The following is a 25000-nucleotide window of genomic DNA, read 5'->3' on the forward strand; positions in this document are numbered from 1 at the left end:
AGTGTCTATACACCAGTGGCCAACTTTCTGTATCTACAGGCCTATTTCAAATACAAATTGCATTATTCCTGGCTTAAAAGCTCTTTATGCAGTATTCATATTAAACCCAAAAAAAGATATGTGCAAAAATGAAAATAGGATATTCAACTGATTGAAAATATTTATTTTCCCTTATTAGAAATAACCACATAATAATTAACATATTTTATATATAATATAAAAATCAATAATAATAGTAATTAGAAAAAATCGTTAAATTTAGAGGTATTGAAACTGAACTAGTCATTTGTTGGCAAAGATGGAACAATCATCATGAAGGTGTGACTAGCACAGATTCAGATGTTCAAGACAACAGATAAATGGGGAAAATAATGAGCTTTAAAGAGAAGACAACAAAGTATTTTGAAGTGTCCTATGTTCACTGCCAAAGTCATTTTGTTTAAGCAACATTGTTATCTGAATAAATCAAATTCTGTTTTTTCAGTTTTTTCCACCAGAGGAGACTGAGTGGGAAGTGTGCACAGAACAACCACAATACATGTTTATTTGTAAGTAAGGATTCATTTAAATTGCTGCAACTGAATATTAATGCAAATAATAATTATCAATTAAATAAATATTATTTCAGTCATGTTAATTATCAAATTCAAGTTAACATATTGACACTGCACAAGGCACAATTGATTTAGTACATAGTCAACCATCATCAAGGTGCTGGTGCTGGGGTGCTCTGTGCTCTTCCAACCATCACTTGCAGCAGGCAGCAGACTGTGTGCTGCAGCACCCCCCTGTGGCTGAACCTGGACTCTGTTTCTCCAGCTGAAGGACCAGCTCGAAAGGATCCACAATGTCAGCCTGTATTAATAGGTCAACAAGGTAGAAATCATTAGGAGATTACAACCTGTGTTCGGTTTCCTTTGAAGTGTTACATAATACCTGCATTTCATCTCAATTGTAAGAAATGTAGAAAAGTTTCTTATTTTCCAGCATTCATCATCAGTTAATATGATGAACATTGTGTATAACAGCAGAATAAAATGTTGTTGTACACTTAGCTTTTAAATGAATGTTTACTGCTGGTGTACAACTCAGTGTCTCTGTTATCAGACACTGGTTGTTCATTATATCAGCATTTCACAGTAGCTGTGCTTTTTAGAACAAGACCAAAGGCTTTTTATTGCTATTATCACCAACTGGCCGCGTTGATTGAAATAAAGCATCTCGGTCCACATTTCACTTCAGAGGGGCAGTCCAAAGGTTAAACCAAGGGACAGATTTTGATAAATCACTGAGATTTCTAGTTTACTTCATTGCTCCACAAAAACAAAATGAAAACCCATCAATAGCAGAATGGAATTGTCATGAGTGATTAAAGGATTAGGGTAGTCACTGAAAAATGTATAGTGGTGGGTGTGTGTGTGTGTGTGTGTGTGTGTGTGTGTGTGTGTGTGTGTGTGTGCAGAATGACCATGAGAGCTGATAAGATGGTATTCTATTAGTTGAGAAGGGAACATTCCTTCCTGTTCAAGGTTCCCCAGCATGACTCCACAGTCTGGTTATGACTCCAAGACAGCTGCTTGACCTTGTGCGTGTGGATGTGTGTGTACGTATGTTTGAGTGGGTATGTGAGTGAGTGAGTGAGTGAGTGAGTGTGTGTGTGTGTGTGTGTGTGTGTGTGTGTGTGTGTGTGTGTGTGTGTGTGTGTGTGTGTGTGTGTGTGTGTGTGTGTGTGTGTAAGAATTTGCAGCATGCGTCCTGGTGCACACATGCATGTGTGACTGTGTGCACTCTGGGCTCTCTGGGTGTGTCACACACTTCAAACTAATACTACAAACATACTGACCTCTAGCGCTCAAAGACAAATTCGACAAACACATTTCACATGTAAGAATTTAGTTGTGACACTGACCTTAGGTTTGACTCCACAGGGCCCACAGGGGCCTCCAGGTGGCTGGAAAGTGAAGTCCTCCGCAAATCTAGAATGGGTCAGGATGCTGGCCATCTCTCCATCCACCTCCACCACTTCACTGACCTGTGAAATACATATTTGACACCATTTAACATACAGTACATGTGACATTTAACAGCTTCACCTGTACTGCAGGATCTACAGACCTTGAAAGTGTACTGACAGTCAAACTGGAAGCTGTCCTCCACTCCAGTAATGTTCCCATTATATATAACCTGACAGGGCTTGGTGTTGCCTTTGGGGACCTTAAACAGGCGGTACGTGGCAGAGACAAACTTGAAGTCACCTGTATTGCCAGAATCGGTAAGAGAGAATTAAATGAAATGCAAAAATCTATGTCATGTGCACTACAAATACTGAACTGTTAACCCTTAGGCTGTGTTGCACAAACAGTGATAGCCAGAGTTAAGTAGAAGTCACCTTTATCATACATGAACCCGAATTAATCATTACACAGAGCTGTGCTGTGTAAATTAAATCTAACCCTTGCTTTATAAGTCTAAATGAGTCATAATCATATGTAATTATGAAAATCTAAAACTAAAGACAAGTTTCAGTGAATAATGAAGACACCATTCACATTAGCAAAAAATTACAAAATGACACCTTCTTAAAAATAATAGCATAGATATTAAAATTACACAATTTGGTACCTAATGTTTAATATACCTGCTACGTATATATAAAACACTGCAAAAACTGAAAATGTTAATTTCAGAATTCACATTAAAAATTTTGGTAGAAGTGTTTTAATGTCTTGGATTATTTCCTGTTATATACAAAAACAGTTCTGTACAATTATTTCTTGTATACTAACTGCCATGGTCCACTGTCAAAATTCCTACAGAGTGTATATTTCATTCCATAAACATGAAACTCCTCTGAGAAAACTTGTGGCCCAGTAGGTATTTAGTGACCAGTAAAACATTGCTATCAAGAAAAAATATGATGTATGGCTTTATTTGTCCCTTAGGAGTGAGGGAAACGGTAAATGTGTTGTTACTCATAAAATTAAACCAAATGACCTATCACTTAACCTGCACAAACCTTACCGGGAGTACACACCAATGGTACATTAACACAGGGGATTCCACTTATTAGGGCTAATTAGACCTCTTCCAAGGACTGCGTGGTCGTGTGCAAACTGTGCTTGGTTGCAATCTCTGTCACTCCCTCGTTAGCTTTGTTGCATCTGTTACTGTGAGACAGTATTGGTTTACCTCCCATAATTCTGCACCCTCTTCAAAGTGAGCAGAAGTCTAATTAGCAAGAATAAGTGGAAACAACTGTGTTGGTGGACAAGAATTTTAGTTTTTGCTTCAATCTAAGGTGAAAATAAACAGTAATGCATAATTAGAAAAGGCTTCAATTGACTTGGATATAATCATAAAATGTGTTGAACAAAAAGCAGTTTGATCTACTTTTATACTATTATTGCTCATTAGTGCAACCCACCCTGAGCCAAGCAGATACAGAAACAGGCAAATACACAAAAAGAAATAAATATGTCTCAGAGAGAGGAAATAGCATCAAACCCAGGACATCCTCCAGCTCTTTGTTGTCGACAGTGATGACACTGGCTGTAACCAGCCGTGGGGGACTGAAGCCCACTTCCTCAGCCAATCGTAGCAGATCCTTCCACCAGAGCGCACCGCCAAGGCACTCTCCTGCCAAGACAAACCACACTCTCATATTCTGTCAGGTGACTGTGATCCTTTATGGCAGTAGCATTAATCCGACATACCCCACAGCACTTTGTGATTTTTAATTTCCTCTGTTAGTCTTCCACTGCTGTAGACGTCACTGAAGTACAGCTCGCCACCGTTCTAATGATCAACAGAGGGAAAGTGTATGCAGTGAGTATAAATGCAAATAGATTTAATGTCTCATAATTAAAGCTTTTTTTTTGCCATAGTTTAGGGCATTGTTGTCATGTTATGTGAGATTTGATTAAAAAGTCTAAAGCAGCGTACCTTTAGTACACTGTAGGCTTCAGCCAGGACTTGCTTCTTGTCTGGAGACAGATTCACCACACAGTTGGAACTAAGGGATGGCAGAGAATCAACATTTCAGCACAATATCTCAAGAATTACACAGTATTAAAATATGATACTGAGGTAACAAAGACATCTTACATGATGATATCAAATGAGCTCTTTTCCAGACCCGCCTTCGTTAGGGCCTCAATGTAGCCCTGGACAAAACTTACATTGGGTTTCTTGTAGCCAAACTCTTGCATGTGGTGGTCCACATATGTCCTGGCCACTTCAAGCTAGAAGAGACCACAGGCTATGAAGTCTCTGTTGGGGGTATGTTAGATTTTTAACAGTCTTGTGGTTCTGATTGTCTAGGAGGCTACGCTTGGCTGCATTTGAAGCTTAGCGCACAGCAGTAAATTACAAGCTATTTGATCAGAGAATGAGTCTTGAACAGTACATAAATACAGAGGAGCAGACTTTTGTCTTCCAGCTTACAAGCCAGTGACAGCCTTCAATAATGTTCATTAGGACTATTTTTTAGGTTGACCATACATCATTTAACCACAAGCGACATGTATGCATCAAGATGCTACTGCAACCAATCAGTGAGACATACTGTGAAGCTAATGTACAGTACCTGGCCCTCAGTCATATCAATGCCAGTGACATGGCCCTTCTCGCCCACCAGCTGACTCAGCATGTAGCAGTCCCTCCCACTTCCACTGCCCAGGTCCAGTATCCTGCAACCCTCCAGACACTCTGGCACCACCAGACCACAGCCATAATACCTGAAGTAGAAATAAACACAATGTAAGTATCTGTGTTTCTTCCCCTGAGCCATCAGAACTCTGACTCTGACTCCACAAACTTGCACTCACAACCATCATCTGCTAACCTATTTTAAATCACCACCATCTTAATATTCACTGTAAATATAATTACCCAAAGCACTTTTCTTCTTTCTTCTTTTAAGTGCAATATCTTTATTGTTGTCCTTTTGTCTCTATTCTTGTGTTTCTTTTTCTGTACTGATCAGGAGTAGCTCTCCGAATTCCGTTGTATATCTGTACAATGAAAATAAAGGCTTTCTATTCTATTTCTATTCTTGCAGTGTGAATACAAGAGGAGACAGTGCAACAGCAGCCCTACAAACCTGGCAGTCACTTCATGGTGCACTTTGTTCAGAGCCTGGCGGATGAAGGCAGGTATGGGCGTAGCTGGAGCCACACAGGCGTTGCTCTGCAGGTCTGAGCTTTTCTGCAGCCTCTTGCCATAATAATCCTGTTTGAGCACAGACATGTCAGCAACAGTGTCTCCTCTTCATACAGCGGGTTGTCATCAGTTAGTACATAACAGGTAGTTTGGCAGTGCAGAACTGACCAATAACACACCGTTTCAAAGCAGTATTTACGTTTTCGTTACAGAACACAATTGAACTACAAAAATATGATTTGATGCACGTTAAATCACCTTGACATCCACGTGAACGGTGCTATCGATGAAACCTTTGGCACGTGCACTTGAAGAAGAAATTATTAGTTAGCCACACGTTAACTTCGAATTACATGCTTAGTTAACTGTGCACCAACTAAGTTGCACTCCACAAGTTTTAAGTATAATAGTGTAATACCGTGATATTATGTCACTCAACTAACTTTATCTCTCTCGTGAACTTTATGGGTGAAGGTTCAAATCTGTCACATGCCACTCGTTCAACTTAAAGTGCTGCATGAAAATGAGACGATGTACGAGGCAGTTCTTACCTGTGTTCTTCGGCCATTGACTCGGAGGGAGTACAGCAGACTTCGACAAAGAGAGGGGAACGTTGGATTAGACGTAGACTGTGCGTTTGACAAGGGAAGTCAATGCGGAAGTGCCTCAACGTGCAATACCACTGAGGGCCGCTAGGGGCGGGCTCTTAACAGGCTCCATAAAAATGTGTTTGAGTGGTTTAAATTGTCTCCTTCTGATCAGTGTGCTGTAGTCATTTTGAGAATTATTCCATAACTAATTAGTTATTAGGGCCTCAAAGAGAGGTAGCCTATGGATGGTTTGATTGACATGCCTGGTCTGGAAGGACTGACAACAAGAAACCAAGTCTGAAAAGAAAACCTGGGGGCACTAAAGAGAAAGGAAAGCACTGAGGATGAACAAAATGTCAAATTTTTAGCATGGGAGAACGAAGAAAGGCACTAAAACTGGGTGGACTGCCCCAGGGAAAGATGATGCTACATTCTGCTGAAACATTTAAGTATGTAGTGGCTGAAGAAGTTGTTAATGTTATTCAATCAAATGTGGGAAGAGGGAAGAGTCCCAGGGAGCTGGAAGGAAACAATAATTATTGCACCAAGTAAACCTGGTAAGGATGCCAGTAATCCAACAAAATACAGGCTTATTGCCTTGACATCGCATGTTTGTAAATTGATGTGGTGGATGGTCAATGGAGAAAAGAGGTATGATGGCTACATACCAAAGTGAAGAAGAAGGGGCACTATGGATCGAGTTGTGTCTGGACTGGAGGATGAAGTAAGAAAAGCTCAAGTAAACAAAGAGTCAGTGGCCACAGTGTTTTTTTGTGTTGAAAAAGCACATGACATGTTATGGTGAGAGAGGCTGTTGATCAAATTACGTTATGGGAGTCAGAGGGAGCGTTTTCATCGGGATAAAGGACTGTCTGAGCGGTATATCCATCCATGTGAAAATAGGGTCAGACCTTTCAAGCGAACATGTTGTAGAGAATGGAAGGAAGCACACCTCAGGGAAGTGTTTAAGTCCCATCTTATTGTGATGATAAATGATACTAAGAGGGAGAATTGTGGATCATGTAGTTACATTACAGAAAATACAAGACAGGATTCGTGAGATTACAATGTGCATGATTAATTTTCAGTGGAGAAGACAAAAATTATGCTCTTCACAATAAAGAAACTGAGGAAAGGTGATAACCTGAAATTATATGGAAGTGGCTTGGAGAGAGTAGAAAGTTTTCATTTTCTGGGAGTGCATAAACGTGGAGAGAGCATATATCAGATATGTGGAGGAAAAGAGTAAAACAGTGATAAATATTATGAGATGTCGAGCTGATACTACATCACTGATACTGATGTATATATATCTTAGTAATGAAAGGGCATTGTATGGAAAGAAATGAATAAAGAGTGGCAGCAGCACTGAGACAAGACGAAGAAATTTGCATTTCATTCAACATAGAGTTGATATTGTGAGAAAACAGAGAAGAGGAGCGTCATGAGTAGTTTAAGACTAGGACACAATAATCTGAACAGTGCACTTCACATTACAGGGAAGTATCCAACTGTTTTTTATGATCACTGCAAGGTATCTGAAACTGTAGAGTACGTACTTGTTAACTGCAGGAAAATGTAGCAGAGAAAGGACATGCCGGACGAAATGAAAAGATTAGGGCTAACAGAGTGTACTGGAGTGTGAAGTTAGGGGACAAGGCAGAAGATGCTTGGTCAGCTTCCAAATGAGAACAGAGGAAAATCGGACATCCTCGACACTGTAGGAGTTAACTAACTCCAGAAGATGGCAGTAGTTCAACATTTAACATGCAAGCTGCCCTTAAAACCCAAAGAAGAAGAAAAAGCTTGCCAACAAGCCGACTGGACGAGGCAGGCAGGGTCATTCACCAGAGAAGAGCTTGTGTGGTGTACACATCATCCTGACTCAGTTGTGTCACAATTACTGCTATTTTCTCGTTATTTGTCGTGGACTAGGCATTTTTCACTGACAGTGTTGCTGTTGGTTTGTTTGTAAGTTTTTTTAGTTTTGTTGATGCTGTTATACTGATGTCTTACCTCCACTTTGTTGAGTCTGATATTCAGCCTGAGGACCTTCTGTTAACACACAAGACACACACACACAGAGTGAGAGAGAGAGAGGGAGAGAATCTCTATGTAATGATCATATCACAAACAAGTTAGAAGTGTTATCTTATCCCGCGTAGTGCCAATGCAGCTTGCACATAGAAACCAAGGACATGAATATGCAAGAAACTTACAGTATGTGGTTCCTACAATACACAGTGTACAGAAGAGTGTATAGAACAACGTTGCTATGTTGGAATTTGTTCATGTAATACTGTAAGATAACGCACAATAGTCCTCAACTGAAGCACACATTCATGCACATATATGATTGATCAACTAAAGTGTTTTTCTTTTACTGTAATTTGAAAGGTATCCACACAGTGAAAACTGAATGAGCGGTGCCGGCAGAAGGAGGACCTCATGGAGCGATGTGATTTGGTGGCATTCATCAAGTTGTGGAGAAAAGGAGACATGGATGACATATTGAGTTGTCAAATGGGTTGTGATGATGATGATCATGATGATGATGATGCCAGAAAACTTCCAGTTCAGCTTCCTCTGATGAAAGGACAGAACAACTGTTTAGGAATGTGTTTATTCATCTCTGTTCTTGGTTCAATGTCTCGCTGTCTTGCATTTCTGCTGTTGATAGAACTTTGATTTTTAAAAAAAAATGTTTTAAGTATAGTCAATAGTTTTCCAGGCAGTTTAGAAACATTATATACCCATTACAAACTTTAAGCCACCCACTTAAATTATGTTATGTAAGGATGTATCCAGAAGTTTTAGAAAATCTGCCAAATTCATGTTTGAAAAATGTTTTTACAAGTATGAAACATTTTCCACCACGTTAAGTATTAGCTCATGTAAGCTTAATGCCTCATTTATGCTTCTTTTACGTATGAAAATAGATGCGTATGTTTTAATGGTTATAACCGTCACTGACCACATACTCCCACACGTCCTTTCACGTTGGGATGGAAGTTAAACAATGCATCCACTAGAGGGTGCCAACTCATATCCAGTTCCTCCATCCAGCTGCAGTAGTTGTCTGACTGCCATTTACTTGCATTTGTTTACAGGCCTGTCTTGCCTGGTCCTACATGGTGGACATGTGAAGTATGCAGCAATGGTCAAATCGCTAATTACTGATTTAGTTGGCAATGGCGTTAAACTCAACCAATGGAATCTATCAAGTGGGCGTCACATGAAGTGGGCGTGTCTCGTAGTGAGGCTTACATACAGTTGGAGTGTCTTGCAGTAGGCGTTACTTGTCGTGGGCATCTTGCATCTTGCAGATGGATACATTCACAGTCCCACAGTAGAGTTCACAGTTGACTTCTTGCTCAACAGCACACCCTGTCCCTCACTGCCTGAAATCACACCTGACACAGTCAAAGTCCAAAGAAAATGTTGTGTTATGTATATATTTTTAATTTAGTCTAAGTATTGAGAAATGCAAGTACAGTTCTTTGCACAGAACTTCAGTCAGTTATGATAACAACACTCTGTAATGAAAAAGCCAGAACGACACAAAAATCTGCCTGAATTTAAGAGTATGTTTATTTAACATACATCCATCTTGGTAGTTGTAATAAATGGCTTATGATCAGAACATTCAAAAAATATGTGCAAAACCACCTTACACACACTAGTGAAGAAATAAAAAGTGTCTTTGGCAAGATGCCCCTGATCTTGTTAACAAATTAACTACTGTATTGTTAGTCAAATGTACCCTTCACACATCTTCAGGATAAGAAGTTAAATCTTTTTTCAACAGAAAAAATAATAATACCCATAATGACAAAAAGTAAATCTGTCCATAACAATTAAGCTAATGATTTCATAAAAAAATTATGAGAGTAACTATTTGGTTCACAAACATGTTACAGAATATTGTACTCAATTTGCAAATATAAAGTGGTTTTGAAATTTTATACAGTTTGAGTAATTTTTAAAGGATTCAGCTGATATGAAAAATAGCTCATCTCTGTACTACATGTACCACAATTACATTTTCTAGTTCACAAAAAGCATTAACATACAAAGCACTTTAGAGTGTGTTCAGGTTTCAATCACCTTACCGTTAATACATAAAGTTCACATGTTACAGTTTAACTTGTGCTACAAACGTTTGGGAGACATCTTCTGTTAGATTGTTTCAGGGTATGTAGATCAATCTGAGAGACCGATGGCTAAAACAGTTGTGCTCAGCAGACATTGCAATGTGTGCGTTTTTGAGTGTGCTCCGAGAAAAGGTCTGGAAAAAATATATTTCCATGACACAATGGCATTTTAGAGAGTGGGCTAACAAAAATTTTACTTAAAAAGTTTCACACATCATGTTCATTATATGACCTGAGGCCAATCAATTTTCCATCATCAATCAACACTTCTGTATTACAGCATTACAGCTCCTGGAGGTTTTGGTTTGGGAGGTTTAATTTAAAAACATTCAAGCTCTTTAAGTTATTTCAAACTGATGAGTTTAAACATTAATGGATTTGATTACTTTGATTATTCAGTGCTTTTTCTAAATGGTCTTTGTTTTATGTCCATGATGTAGAATTGCACAAGTTGCTCATTAATCACATCTTGTGCCAAAACTCTTTTGGTAATCATAAAAAAAAAACATGCTTATCAGGAAAATCCCTGTTGTGTGAAAACTTAAGATATTCACATATTACAAAACAACCACAGAAAACTATCAGACTGTTATTTTATTACCTAATCTGATTCTTTGTTTCCTCATTTATTCTTTATCTAAGATAATTAATTTCAATCTGTTCTCATGCCTCACCCCCACAAAGAAGTATTTTTCCGCTCAACACGCTGCAGCTGTCAGTGAAATAATGTTCTGAAATACCCTGTGGGGTTAAGTGCTTCATATTACACGTATTGTGTGCACAAACTACAAGGAGAATTTCTCAGATTAAATAGCACAAATGCAGGAGAAAAATCAGTTAATCAAAATCTTCTTTAATGGACTCTTTAGGAGGCTGTTAGAAATGTTTAATCAGAGAATACCAAAACTAAAGTATGGTAAAAAATTGTGCTGATATGAAAATCCAACATAAAGAGTAATCTTTAGTAAATCTTTGTTTTTCATACTGTACAGCTGGTGAAGGTGGTAAGATACTGAAGTGACTAACAAAAGTTTCACATCTGATGTCGCCCGTCTCAGTTGTAACCTCTAAGAAGCTTAGTATTGTTTTCTTGGTTTTAGTACTTGCTTTCTGATGGTCTCTCAGTTTCACTGAGGCTTATTGTTGTTCATCAACATTCTGCATTTTTTGGGTAGGCACATACTAGAAACATTCATTAAATTAAGTTTAAAAATGATTGTATACAAAGAGAATGTGTTGCATTCCCCACTAACAATTCACAGAGGTCCATTTTTTTTTACAGATGTTGCAACAAAACCATAAGAAACTAATCATGTACTGCAATGTAAGACTGAATTTATGAACAAGAAAAACTTTTGTTTTGATTTTCTAGCCAAAAGCTTCATTTATGAGGATAAATACATTTTGTGCAAAATAGGAACTGCTCATACGAAGATCTGTTAATGCACTTATACTCATCTATCACTGGCGGGGCAGATAGAGAGCAACAAAAACAGACACAAGGCAGAGCGGTTTTTAATCGCTGAAAAAGCACTTGAGAAGCAAGAGTCTAACAGGATGTCCCACACAGTCTTGTTCTGGTGTCCCTGTACAGTATCAGCTTGCATAAACACACACTGTGGCAATTCCACATTGCACTCATTCAAAATGTTCCTGCTGTGTGTGTGTGTGTGTGTGTGTGTTTAGAGAGCTGCAATAATCCTAGGCAGTGAACGTCCTGTTCTGACATAACAGCTTCAGCTATCAAGTCTTTGACTATGTCAGTAGCTTCCATTGTAAATGAGGGACATCTGACAGACTATGTGTGTGTATTCAGTATGTGTGTGCGCATGTGTGCATGCGTGTGTGCAGTGTGAGAAGTCTGAATTGCCACAGGCTGTTAAAGGGCTTGCACTGCCCCAGTATAACCCAAAATACACAGGTTAAGGCCACTGTTCCAGTGTGGGGAGGACCAGGCTTTCTAAACCTTTGGATCTCACTCTTATTTAGTTGAGAATCCCCTTCCTGCGCCCACATCTGTTTTATCTAAGATGCACACATTCATAAAAATACTCACTTAGAAAGCATTTAGACATAAATACTTGCTCAAATACGAAAGCAATGTCTCCATGTCCTGTCCTAAGTGTTCTCCTTCCCTCGATGACAATGGTGTGTCAGCTGTGTTTCAGCCCTGCGGCTCAGTGCTGGTGTTGTGGTGCGGCCCCTCCTGCTCATTGATGGTGTGGAGGAGGAGACACACAGGAGGGTGGAGCGAGCCGCTGCCTATCTGCTGAGCCGGCTGAGGAGATCCTGAAGGCCCACGTGCGGCCCGCCTCTCCAGCCCACCCAGCACCTGCTCCTCCTCCACGCTGAAGGAGGCCCGATGACCGCAGCTGTCGCAGAAGTCACCCGCCTCCTCCCCCTCCTCCTCCTCCTCCTCGTCGTCGACGTCTCCCTCGCGCCCCAGGAGACTCTCTAGCTCCCTCAACTCCTTGCCTTCCTGGCCTGTCTCTCCTGCTCCACTACAACTGCTGCCTCCACGTGTGCCGCACACACACACCTCAATCCCAGAGTCCCCTGTAAATCGCCTCCTCCTTCCATTGGGGAGTCGATCTTTGTCCTCAGCGCAACCCTCTGACAGGTCCTTCAGCAACGGGTCCTTGCAGGACTCTTCCCCACTTCCGCTTCTTTTTTCCTGGCTGGTGAGTCCCTCCCTATTGAGCCCATCTGACAACAGTATCATGCCTGAATCTTGTGCTGTCTGCATGGGCTTGTTGTCAGGCTTTGGCCTAAAGTCTAAAGTGGGAGGTTGCGGCTCCTCTATGCTGGGTCTGCAACACAGACTGTCAGAGACTTGGGGCACTGGAGTGGGCTGGATGGTTGGACAGTGTCCCTCCTGCTGCTCCGAGGCAAGTGGACTCGAAGCCACTGAGGATGGGCCTGTGTGTAAGGCACTGTAGGGAGGGGGAGGGGTCGGTGGCCGGTTGACCACCTCTTCATAGTCAGGCAGGAGGTAGTTTGGCAGAAACCCTGAAGACAAGAAGATGGAAAAACAGCTGAGTAAGAAAAGCATAAATCTACATATGCACAGATAAAAATCTACAAGATACGTTTTGCAAGGCAAGTAACAATTAGATGGGATAGTCTTTCTTAAATAAACACCACTGTCTGAGTCGCACAAATTTCAGTGTGACCTCACTGAACTTCCAACACCACTATTCAAGCATTCCCAACGCAATAGGGGGAAAATGTGACAAAACAAGCTCATTTCTGGGTCAATTCTGTGCTGAGGGCCGTTGCAGGACTGGGTGAGATGATGTTGCAACACTGGCAAGGTACCAAGAGAGCAATGCTGGCCGTTTCCTGAAAACTGGGGCATGCAAACAGGAAAGGTTCTGACACTGTGTGAAACCAGGGATGGATCTCAGTGCAAACATTACATTTGAGCCAGGCACCACCACCTTTGAGTCAGGAGCCACTGCTTTGCCTGTCACTTGTGTTATATACTTCAGTTTGATGTAGCTGAATAATTGCTGATGAGACATTATACTTTAAACAAACAACCAACAAAGAAAAAGCAGACAAACAAGCGTCCCAACAGTTTACATACACATTATGAGCAGACGTGCACTGGTTTGAAATCAGGGTGCAATCAGTGTATCAATATATGCTTTTGCATACATGTTTACCGGGGTAAGAATAGTGTGTTCTCTGTGGCAATTCCAGCAAAGAGTTGCCTTTTTACACATCCAACAGACATGGAGGGGGATTCATTTAGAGTCGGGTTTCTGGCCACCCCGTAAATGTACAAGTCCAATATTCACTCTCCTTAATGTTTTGGTCTCCACCAACCCCTGAGGGTGATATTTGACTCTTTAGCACTCCCGTTTTCCACCTAGTTGTTAACTTTTTCTGTCTGCTGCTGATGCTGAGCTTTAAATACTCAAATCTGAATAATTGCCGTCAGCATTCATAAAGAGAGTTCATATAGGTGTATAATTGCATACAACACAAAAAATGATCAACATCAGGTTTTGTCATGTGCCAGTGGTAGCTCTTACTGAAGTAGAAGGGCACAGAGGGGTAGTTGTGTGCTTCACGGTAAGCTATGAGGTTGATCTCGTGCTGCCGTTGTTGCTGCTGCAGCCGGTGTTTGGTGCGGCGATGGTGGCAAACGCAGCAGCAGCTCAAAATGAAGATGATTGCCCACACCAACCAAAACCCTGCGGAGCGAAGAACCAACACAGACATGTTGTATTTACAGTGGAGCTCCTACAAAATAGGTAAAATGTCTTGTTTGATGGTTTAAAATGTTTACACAGGAGAAACTGTTCTCTACGATATCCATAATATTTAACTGCGCTAATGTGGTGATGTAACATGAAGCTCCTGCTGCTAACACACACATAACACTGCAGATCAAATACTGCCAACATCTGGTTCTAACATAGTGAAACATTCACATGCCTGCATACTGTATCTACTGTATTATGCAATTTAAGACAGAATTTAATTTTATGCTGTTTACATTTTTTCATTTGAACCATCATTGGATTTGTATATTAATGACAAAGCACTGACAGATTTACAGTCTTTCCCACTAATGAACATCCCCCTTATTTGACAGCTGTATCACATGCTGAACTCTTGAGTTCTCCAGTTTCTCCCTTTGGAAGACATTTTCTCATATTTATAAATGTTGGCTGGATTGTTTTAGTGCAACTTAGCAGGAAAATAAATGCCAAAAGATAATGGGAGCCATTCATTTCTAAAATGTTGAAATCTTGGGAGGACAACAATAATAATAAAACACATTAAGAGAAAACTCATCTGTAGATGGAGTTCTTCATGACATGAACATCCCATCACAATGTGATTGTTTAAGAACATTTTGTACTTTTTTAAATAAGGCATGAAGTCCTAATTTTCTTCAAAGGAATTATTTGTGAAACTGTGCTATCCAGTCCAGTCTAAACAGCAGCAGAGAACCAAAACTGAGTGAGACTTCAAAAACTACCCAGTTTGTGTTCACTGTGTGTCTGAAATACACACGCCACTACGTCGACAAAATGTGGAGAACGTCACTACAAGGACGAGAGGGCAAGGGCAGCCTTCGTCTCTGAGAAATAAGAATGTAAACTATACAATATGATACTACAGTGGCTCTTTTCTTGTGATGCACTGTACTGATATCCCAAGATATACCGATTCCACGTGAGTTTCAAGAAACGTTAGTAATGTCTGCCATACCTCATTATCAACTTCTTTCCCACTGTGCACATTCTGGAGAAGCAAGGTTATATCCAATCCAGAAATCATCAGGTCATCGATAAATAGTTAATGTCATAATATGAATCCTTCTGAAGTCAGGTCAAGTGTTGCTTATTTCTAAAAACCTAAACCGACTCCCAGACCCAGTCTTTGTCCTTGGGCCGACCTTTCCAGCAAGACTGGACAAGAGCTGAGTAACAGACATTTTGAATCTCTTATATAAATATCTATATACATTTAATGGTTAAATTAATCTTAATATTTCTTAACATTTCAGTTGCACCTATCATCTTACACCTATAGGATGCTCCTCTAAAATACTCTGACCTGTTAACCACTATCTATCCAAACCACCTTATCTTGTCATGTATGCAGCCCTTTTGCTGGCCGTTACATAATTCTTGACAGTTTGTCCTCGCCATGAGAACAAGTCGAACGACAGCTCTGAGGATGACGCAATATTTCAGGGAATGAAACTTTTTCCCTAATTTTTTTGGACCAGGATTCCTGTCAACCGTTTTCGGCATCACACAATGTGTGTAACATCCTCTGGACTCAGTCCTTATACAAGTAATTCAGAAAGATGCATCTCTGTATTTCAACCCTTATGATCTATCCTATTCTACTTTCTCTTTTTCTTAGATCTAAGGTGAATCACAAAGTAGATCATCACAGACCAGTTCTGTCAAATCCAGTGTACTAGTGCCTATATGGAGAGAGAGGGCAAGGGGTAAAGAAAAACAGGATACTTACACCAGAGCTCATAGTAGTAGCTGCAGCACTGAGACTCTCCACAGCAGTGTCCAGACTCACAGACGTAGCTCTGGTTGTTAACACCTTCACAGTGCAGTAGGCTCTATAAGACAAGCAGGAGAAACACTGCCACTTTAAAAGGAATGTATTGTCAACATCTCAACTTTAAAAAAAAATGAACCATTTTGAGGAGTCCAGTTACAATGTGCAGTGCCAAAAATGTGTGTTTTTCCAATAATCAATAGATAAATTGCTTATTGCCAAAGTAAAAATTGTCCTCTAAATTGAGCTACATCAAGTCAGACTAAAAAGTACATTGGTAAAAAGCTAAATATATGTAGCCCTTTTATCCAAAGCACTTTACACCTTGCCTCTCATTCACCATTCACACACACTGATGGCAGCGAGCTACTAAGGAAGGTACTGGACCAACAGCTGGGTGGGAGCAGTTTGGGCGTCAGTGTGGGCAGGAGGAGCTGAGGATTGAACCACAACCCCTGGGATTAGCAGAGGACTGACTCTACTTCCTGACACAGGGCTGCCAAAGCATGATTTATTTGTGAAATATTTGGCGCCTTTATGATGGCACAACCTAAACCATCGCTGGTTCAGCTTCAGCTGTTTTCTGACGCTACGTGACAAGTGAAGTTGAGATGATCAGTGTGTAATAAAAGAGTGAAAAGTGATTTTAATAGAAATAGAAACACATTACAAGCATTATGTTACTCTCAGCCAGTAACTACACAGCACAGCCGAGTGTTCACTGAGCTGTGAGCAATGATGAATAAAATGGTAACCTGAGGCCTTAATATTGATTATCAATTTTTGTGTGTGTTTTTGCAGCGCTGCTATCAGCATTTACATGTTTTTCTCACTCTAGCAGAGAATCCGCTTCACTCAGAAAATGCACATGTAGTGACCATCGGAATTATGAACATTTACAATATGCATTATATTTACCCTGTTCAGTTGTCATGTTTAAATCAGTTTTATTTGGTTTCAGACCATTTCCAGGTTGACTTATTCTAGTCCTTACATTTTTGGGAGTATACGTTTCATTCAAGCTATGGCTGTCACGATATCAGCTTTTCACTTCACGATTATCGTGGCCAAAACAATCCACGATATATTAAATGTAAATAAATTTTGAAAATAATAATAATAATAATTATAATACTATCAGTGAAATTCATCTCTAACTTTGTTTATTGTGTTTTGTCTCTTTTTTGGCAAATGAATTAGACTCAAGAGAAGCAGGGAGCTGGAGAGAGTCTGAAACCATGGCAACGAGATATACAAAAGATAAACTAAAGATCCAAAAGGCTTATCATCTGCCATCACAATATTATCATGTGTATTATTAGCACAATATCAATATTTCATTTTTTAAATATCACAGGTGTCATCAGTACTGCCATAATTCAAGCTTAATTTATATTTATTTTGGCAATGTGATTTGCTCATTCGGGTCATTTTGTGGTCTACTGATAAACACGAGATAACAACATGTCAACTACTAAAACCCATGTTGTTCCTCACAGCCCACACGACCCAAGTGGCTCGAACAGACAAACCAACTAACTGTCATCGCTGGAGCGCCATGTTCCCCTGATGTGGCTCAAAGTGCTACTACCATCATGTTAAAGTTTCTTACAACTGATGGTGCTTGTTGGTCACTTGTAGAGTGACCACTCTATTGCTTTCATTTCGAATCAACTGTAAAATAAAAATAAAAACAACAGGCTATTTTCACAGCAGACATTTTGACTTGTCATAGCAGAAACACGACAGGTGTTGCTAATAATCTTCACAATGGCACTGTTCTATTTAATCGTCCCACTGAGCCAGCATGCACCGAATGAAACCATAGTACCGACATGGAATTCGGCCATTGTTCTTATTATTTACACCTGTACTTTTCCTACTGTATAAGAGGTCTAGACTTTGTTTAGGGAGTTTTTGAGTTCGATCATTCACTCTTTTCTTCAGTCCACTGAAACATGCACTGTGGCCCAGTTCCACATGTAACATTTCTAAACAGGTTTTAAGAAGTATGGTACGCACTAAGTACACACTAGAGAAACAAAAACATAGTGCACTCAAAGATGGTCAGTATGCCCACTTAAATTAACCCTTTTTTTCTTTTTTTGGAGAGTGCTGTTGATATACTACACTGTCTCACAATGCAATGCACATAGGAAATGGAGGCACTACTCCACACTGCAAAAACTGAAAATAAGGAGATCTGAGGAGACGAAAAAGGAGTTGATCATAGCAAACAGACCTTCTAAAGTATTTTGATTTCTTATATACCAACTACAAAAAACAGTAAAACTACAAAGATTAGCATGTAGTACATCTTATGTACAGTTAGTATGTAGTACAGAATTAGGACGCTGCATTTTTTAATTTTTTTTTACATGGCGAGCCCTGGTCTTTGATTTAGAATAATAATGATTACACTGCAGATATCTAGTAGCCAACATTTATACTTAGCTATGGATCTGGAGTAAACAAGTCCTAGCCACTTGTGCTGGTAAGCTGCTAGAATTTCATCAGTGTTTAAGACCCATATCAAGTGCAAATTTTTGAATTGCAGCCAGCACCAAACCACTCAGTATGTTGCCCGAGATCTAAAACACGATTTCAACTTAAAAGTTTGGCTGAGAACTAATCAGAACTTGGAAAATGTCAGATTGCATCTGGCCCAACAGTCGATTTCCCTCCAAAATCGATAAGGCTTCTGTCTCTACTCCAATGTTACAGTTAACTGTCAAAAAACCAAACTAGCAGCTTTGCCTGGTCAAACGTTACCATTTCAAGCACATTGCTAATATCATAGCTGTGAAAAGTTAAGTTGTGAAAGGACACGGGCTACATGATAATCAGACCACATAGATCCATAGAGCCAAAAGACAAGGGAGCACTGTTATCCAAATCCTCTCACGAGAAAGGTCTGTGGATCCTTCAGATGTTTTCTCATAGATTAGCTTAATGATTAGCTACCCATCGTTCGATGCAGTTTTTTCTCTCTATAGATTACCAGTGCAGGTCCAAGATTGAGAGGCATGATGATCCAGGGTCCAAAAATCTCAGACAAGTCCCCTCCACCTCATGGGTCATTATCCCATAGAAGAGAAAAGTCAAACAGCTCTCAAACATACTCTCACTCTCTCCCTCCTTGCCCCCCCCTTCTCTCTCTCTCTCTCTCTGTCCACCCTACCCACCCACCCACCCACCCACCCACACACACACACCCACACACCCACACAAACACACTCCCTCACCCCACTCCAATCCGGATCCGAACAGTGGACAAGGATTGCTCTACGGAAATTTCCAAGCAGCAGTGGAGAGCGAGCTCCTAGCCGAGCCCTAGCTGCTAATAAGGCGTACACAGGCGGTGTAAAGTGTGAGGCAGGGAGAGAAGGGCAAGAAATCCAGACCTGAGAGACCCAGACACAGAGCAGTAACACAGGAATGATTAGTCACACGCGACGCACTGGAACAGCACAAACCAAACTGCCGACATTAAATGTGGCCACAACTACAAACCTGACAGATTAATCATTGCTCATCAGTTGTTTAATCTTTATCAACATGACATGTTTTTAAAACCCTTGTCCAACACAGAGGGATTTCACTCTCTGTAATAAACACATGATGTTCTGTTCCTCCACTTTGTCTCTGATAACTTAAGCTGTTTTCACTGGCTCACTAACTATTCCTCACCACATGCTCTCCACTGGGCAGGCTGGACCCTTTTTGCAATTTGATACAGATAACCCTCCAGTTTGTTTGGGTCTTCGGTCTGTGCTGCAAAAGGACAACCATGTACTGAAGGGGGTCGGGATTTCACAAACAGTCCTTCATACAGAAAAAAGTTCTCCCTCTAATCTTTAACATGATTGCAGTGACAGTCAATCAATATAAACAGCTGAATCTGAAAAAATCCAGGTCATTTTAGAACGTTTCTAGCTGTTCGTATTTACTCCTCCTGACAGACAGTGGCCGAGTGAAGAATCTGGACAGACTAGATTCCTCTGTCTCCGGCCCAAACAGGCAACAATGAAAAAATCCACCTCTCTCATGCTGTACGACCAGATTAAAAGCGGATTTGGTTACCGTCCCAGAAATGAGTGGTGCATTAGAAAATAATCAGCCTTAATAATGAGAAGCTGTTGAAATGAGCAGACAATGAGAACAGTTTAATAATCCCCCAGTGACTATCGAATGCTGCTCCTGAAGATAAGTGGCTACAGTTCTTAGTTAATTCTTGACTGCACGGTCAGAGCTGATCCACTTAGCACGGGCCTGTAGGACTTGGCAAGTTAGCCGATGCAAGCAAAGACCTCGGTGACCCCTTCTTTATTATCCTGTCCTGTAACAAAGAAAGGCGCTCTTACATAGTCATTAAGGTTATGTGGAAGAAAACACTGCTGAAGTATTAGTAGCAACCGTTAAACTGCACATTCCTTCAGAGAGTGTCTTCTAAATTTCAACAGCTGAGGAGGATAGTTTAACAAACTTGTGAACTGATGAATTTTATCTCAAAGTTAGAACATACAGTATGTTGGCCAGCAGCTAACGCTTCACTTAAGGATACAAGACTCAGACAAACTCCAGCTGTCACTATTAAATAACCATAATTTAGCTTTGACAGAGAACCGCTGTTGCTCAGTAATGCCAACATTACCAGTGTCCTGAAACCAGATACTGGCAGGGTCAAGCAGAACATTGGATGGATGGACTTCACATCTACACCCTACCGAAACAAGCTCAGCCACTCAGTGCATGATTATCATTGCCTTCCAGCTGCTTTTTTTTTTTTGGGCTGCAACAAACAATTATTACCACGTGGTTGGTATTGTTTTCACCTTGTTAGTCTGTGTGTGTGTGTGTGTGTGTGTGTGTGTGTGTGTGTGTGTGTGTGTGTGTGTGTGTGTGTGTGTGTGTGTATCATCATGGAAAAAATGTGGCCCTGGGGACACCTACTGTAGCAGGAACTACGGCAGAGGCAGCTTTGAGTACTTTGGCAGGTGTTTATGTCTGTGGACAGATTTTATCACTCTGAAAGCATCACAACTTTTCAAGATGCAGCTTTTGTTGTTGAGATCAAAATGAAGGCCGAGTTCGAAGATGGGTGTGGTCTGACCCATAAGTATAATGAAGTAATAATGCAGTAATGACTGCTGAGTACTCATGAGTCGAAACGCCAGCATGTTGACGGGCGTCGTAGCTGGTGTGATCCCATCGTAAGATGGTCCCTTGTTATCATTATCGATGAATGTTCCCATTATTTTCTTGATTAATAAATTTTTTGGTCTATAAAACGCCCAGAGGCAGTGACAATATTCTAAAGCAAAAGATGATGTCTTTAAATGTCATTAAACCCCAAAATATTCACTTTCCTGTTGTTTAAGATAAAGAAAGGCAACAAATTATCTCATTTGAGAAGTTTGAACCCGAAAAATTCTGTAATGTTATCTCTCACACTATTTTGCTTGAAAAATTTACCAATTTATTGATTATCAAAATAGTTGCAGAATAGTTTTATTTCAATCCACTAATCAACTGATGGTTGAAGCTCTAATGGCTGTAATGTATCAAATGACAATGTCAAAACAGTACAACAATATGAAAGAGTTTGCTCCTAGTGAGTTTGCTGCATTCATTAGGTTTTGCATCTTTGCCACACAGACGACTTCTCATGGCTGTGATTTTGTTCTGAGGCTTGAAGTCGTGCTCTGCTGCCACAATGGACACTGGAATTAACAGCGCTACTTTTGGTAGTCGGGGAAAGTTTCTCCCAGGGAAGAGATCAGAAGTCAGCAAGTCTTTCTGAAGGTAGGATTTCATGATCCTGCAAGCACTCGCTTCACTGGGAGGAAATCCCACAGCATATGCTCCTTTTGCACCTAGAGCGTCGCTGAACCCCTCCGTGATCCATAGTGGTCACAGATGTGCTCCAAGGCCCCCAGTGTGTAGCTCTTCAACGCCTTGTCAGCATGCAGATAGCGAGACGTGTTGCTCCAAGGGGAGTTAATTACTCTGTGTACTTTGTGCGCAAAACGGAAAAGGTCTACACCACTGCCTATGTGAGCATGATGCCACAGAACCTGTCGTCTAACGCTGCTCTGATCTGTCAAAATAAGTGACAGCCTTCAGATTTTTCCATCATTGTTTGAAACCAAAGTCAGTCAATGACAGGAAAATATTTGGTTAATGTGTCCCTTGCAAATCACCTTTAACATTATTTTAGTTTTAGAGAGTGAATGTCACCTTTCTCAAATGTTAGACTGTACGAGTGTTCATAAGGTGGACTGCAGATGAGAAATATTAATCATAATGTCTGAATGCAAATAGCGGATATTACTCAGGGCCATGTGATGTGACTTTTGTCTCCCAGTAACCAGGAGCTATCAGGCTTACATGCACCATCAAATGACATACTTTCTGATCCCCGGCATCATTTTACTACTTGTTCTTCAAAATAATGATAATTGTCTACAAATAAGCGTTGTTTAATAACTCTATGGTTTAAGCACACGAGTGTGCACTGATAACAAACAGATGATACTGCATGTGATAATCATAGTAACTGAAACTCTTTGCCTATAGAGAAAAAAAAGAAGAAATCCAACTTAGTCTATTAGACTTTGACCCTTGTGCCCTGATGTCTTCAGGGGTTCGGGAGCAGGGTTCTTCAAGAGCAGAGGAACTTTAAACTTTAGCACGTATGTGAACCTTCAGAGATATTTTAGCACATTAGTTACTGATAAAACAAAGAGGGTGTTATCTTGTATGAAAGAACTGGTCAGGTTCTGATATGGGTGATAACTGAAATGTTTTCTCAGGACAAATAGCTAATATTTACATTAATGGCAACACAACTCCCTGCAAAGCTTTGGTTGATACGCTTTGGACCCAGAAAATTGACATCTGTACGTTTTTGTAGTTAACAGCAGTGCAGTGGATGATAATGTATTAAATCTGGGTCATTAAGAAAATCTTTTGAACTGTGTATCGGATGATAATTTATTCTTCTTCACAGTCTAGCTCATGGAGAAGTTGTTATGATGCATCCTTGAGTCTGTGAACCACAAGAATGCTTTGAGTGTTTTTACCGCATCTTTTATGCTACAGAAATTCTTGATCGAATACAAAACGAATATGCTGTGCTTCCGCATTCAGTTATGAAGTGGTCTTATTTAGTAGAATAGAGGTTTGTGGTTTCATATTCATCACTTCCTCAACACACTGGTGAAGTCACTCAATATCCGCTTTGTCTGGTTTTCAAACAGATCCTTAGCATATCAAAAATACATGAAATGCCTAGATTTTAAATCAGTGTGCATGCCCTTTACATTCTCTACACTGAGCAGTCATATGATCTAGAATAATTCCTGACTAAATATACTCTGTATTACATGAAATTCAAATACTGATTAGAAACAGTACCGGATGCTGACTAAAAACATTTACCCACCCACTCAAATTATACATGGGTATGTGTAGTCATGACAAACAAAACAATATTTAATATTGCAGCCACTGCATGTCTCCAAATATGCAGCAGAAGAGAGAATATTAAAAAACTATTTTCAAGCTCTCTCTCTTGGCTGGTGCAATAAATTTTGCGAATGGAATATGATTTTAAGCTGATTACTTTCTTTTAACTACTAGAGGTGTTAATTTAGAAGTAGCCACCTATACATCATCATCACACTTCAAGCACCCAATCATCATCTGTGAATCATCAGTGTCTTGTTATTGCAAAGATCAATGACTGGAGACTGTTGTACATAAGAAGATAACTCAATGCATGGTAATACAGCAATAATTCCCTTTGAAAAATAGTAATTTCTATAAAATATAAAACTGCAAGATATTGCTAGATTATAACTTAATCAATTTCAACACACCAATATTAACATCTTGACGCAGATTAATTTATATGTTAAGACACTAAGATAATAAAAGACATTTTCTGTTTTGCTGGCAAAGATAATTAGAGAAGTCATTGTATGTCTGTATTCATACCTGAAGAACTGCTTTTGTTGTTTATGCAACTCACTTCTAGCTAAAATGTCAACCCTCAACCATAAACACAACAGAGCAAGGCCCTGACTGAAAGTCCCTTTACTTCAGCTGTGCTAGGTACATTAGCTATAGCAGCTAGCAGCCGAACTTAGCAAGCGTGCTCGGCTGCTTGACAGCACAGTATGAGTCAAAGCTAAACATATCTAACGATAACAGATATAACATGCTGCAATAATGGACTGGACTTACTAAGCTACATTTCTAGTTGGACAGTTTGCTAACGCGTAACTAGCTAGCTAACAGCCCTGTGAGAGAGCCTTGTTTTTGACTGCTCAACCTTACCCTGTCTACTGCGGACTCGGTGGGGGTGACAGAGCCAACGGCGTGCAAAAACAATCCCATTTTTAGAGCCGAACATAGGCCTCTCATTCCTCCAAGAAGTGGCTACAGCTGCGGTAAAAACACAAGCATGTAAACAGGGTTGTTCACAAACTGTGTCCGAATATCCTCTACTAGTTATCGGCCCCTGTCGCGCTGAGAGGCCGCTGCATGCGCCGCCTCCTCTGCGTACTGGACATTTCAACAAGGCACGGTGCTGGCGCAACTGGTTGCTTTCGGTGCGACTGGCTGATACAGCTGTTACACAAGCCGTTCCTCCAGCACAGGCACTCTGCCTCGGTCTGCTGGGTGTGGCGTGGTCTCCTCGACCCGATCCATGTGCGCAACGTGATATGCGTACAGTTGCGTTAATCGCTACTGGTTTTGCGGACTGACCCGCGATTGGACAGTCCGGGCCAACTGGGAAGAGGCTGACCAATCACTGATCGGTGCGTCTCTATTGCATGGCCTTGTTATCTTCCTGGCTTCGCCTTCTTCCTCTTCACCGTTCAAGTCAGTCTTGTCCTTCTGTATGATCTAGCTTCAAAACCTTTTCAGTTTATCCACTGTTACTAAACTGTACTCAGAATAAAAAGTGATAAAAGTCAAAGGCCAGTCAAATTTATACCCAGTATGTCAAATTGATGTCGTTCTGAAAAGTGACACAGGAAG

The 25000-nt window shown here is 40.4% G+C and overlaps 2 protein-coding genes across 4 annotated transcripts; both read right to left on the bottom strand.

Moving 5' to 3' along the window:
* Window positions 1-142: 142 nt before the first annotated feature.
* On the bottom strand, window positions 143-5830 carry as3mt (arsenite methyltransferase). Its single transcript, XM_056372201.1, has 11 exons — window positions 5712-5830; window positions 5419-5467; window positions 5102-5229; window positions 4586-4736; window positions 4105-4241; window positions 3943-4012; window positions 3714-3795; window positions 3505-3636; window positions 2116-2255; window positions 1910-2032; window positions 143-855 (listed from the first exon to the last, which is right to left on the bottom strand). The coding sequence occupies exons 1-11, from the start codon at window positions 5726-5728 to the stop codon at window positions 748-750; spliced, it is 1137 nt and encodes a 378-aa protein (XP_056228176.1). The 5' UTR covers window positions 5729-5830; the 3' UTR covers window positions 143-747.
* A 3492-nt stretch (window positions 5831-9322) lies between these two features.
* On the bottom strand, window positions 9323-24822 carry wbp1lb (WW domain binding protein 1-like b). Of its 3 annotated transcripts, none has more exons than XM_056371327.1 (4): window positions 24293-24817; window positions 15908-16010; window positions 13945-14106; window positions 9323-12913 (listed from the first exon to the last, which is right to left on the bottom strand). In XM_056371327.1, the coding sequence occupies exons 1-4, from the start codon at window positions 24377-24379 to the stop codon at window positions 12069-12071; spliced, it is 1197 nt and encodes a 398-aa protein (XP_056227302.1). In that variant the 5' UTR covers window positions 24380-24817; the 3' UTR covers window positions 9323-12068. The 3 variants fall into 3 exon arrangements, with proteins under 3 accessions (XP_056227302.1, XP_056227303.1, XP_056227304.1); XM_056371328.1 differs by lacking the exon at window positions 24293-24817 and adding an exon at window positions 18951-19083; XM_056371329.1 differs by lacking the exon at window positions 15908-16010 and having other exon boundaries at window positions 24293-24822.
* Between the last annotated feature and the right edge of the window lie 178 nt (window positions 24823-25000).

The sequence above is a fragment of the Seriola aureovittata genome, chromosome 3 (genome assembly GCF_021018895.1).
Source record: "Seriola aureovittata isolate HTS-2021-v1 ecotype China chromosome 3, ASM2101889v1, whole genome shotgun sequence".
Classification (NCBI taxonomy): domain Eukaryota; kingdom Metazoa; phylum Chordata; class Actinopteri; order Carangiformes; family Carangidae; genus Seriola; species Seriola aureovittata.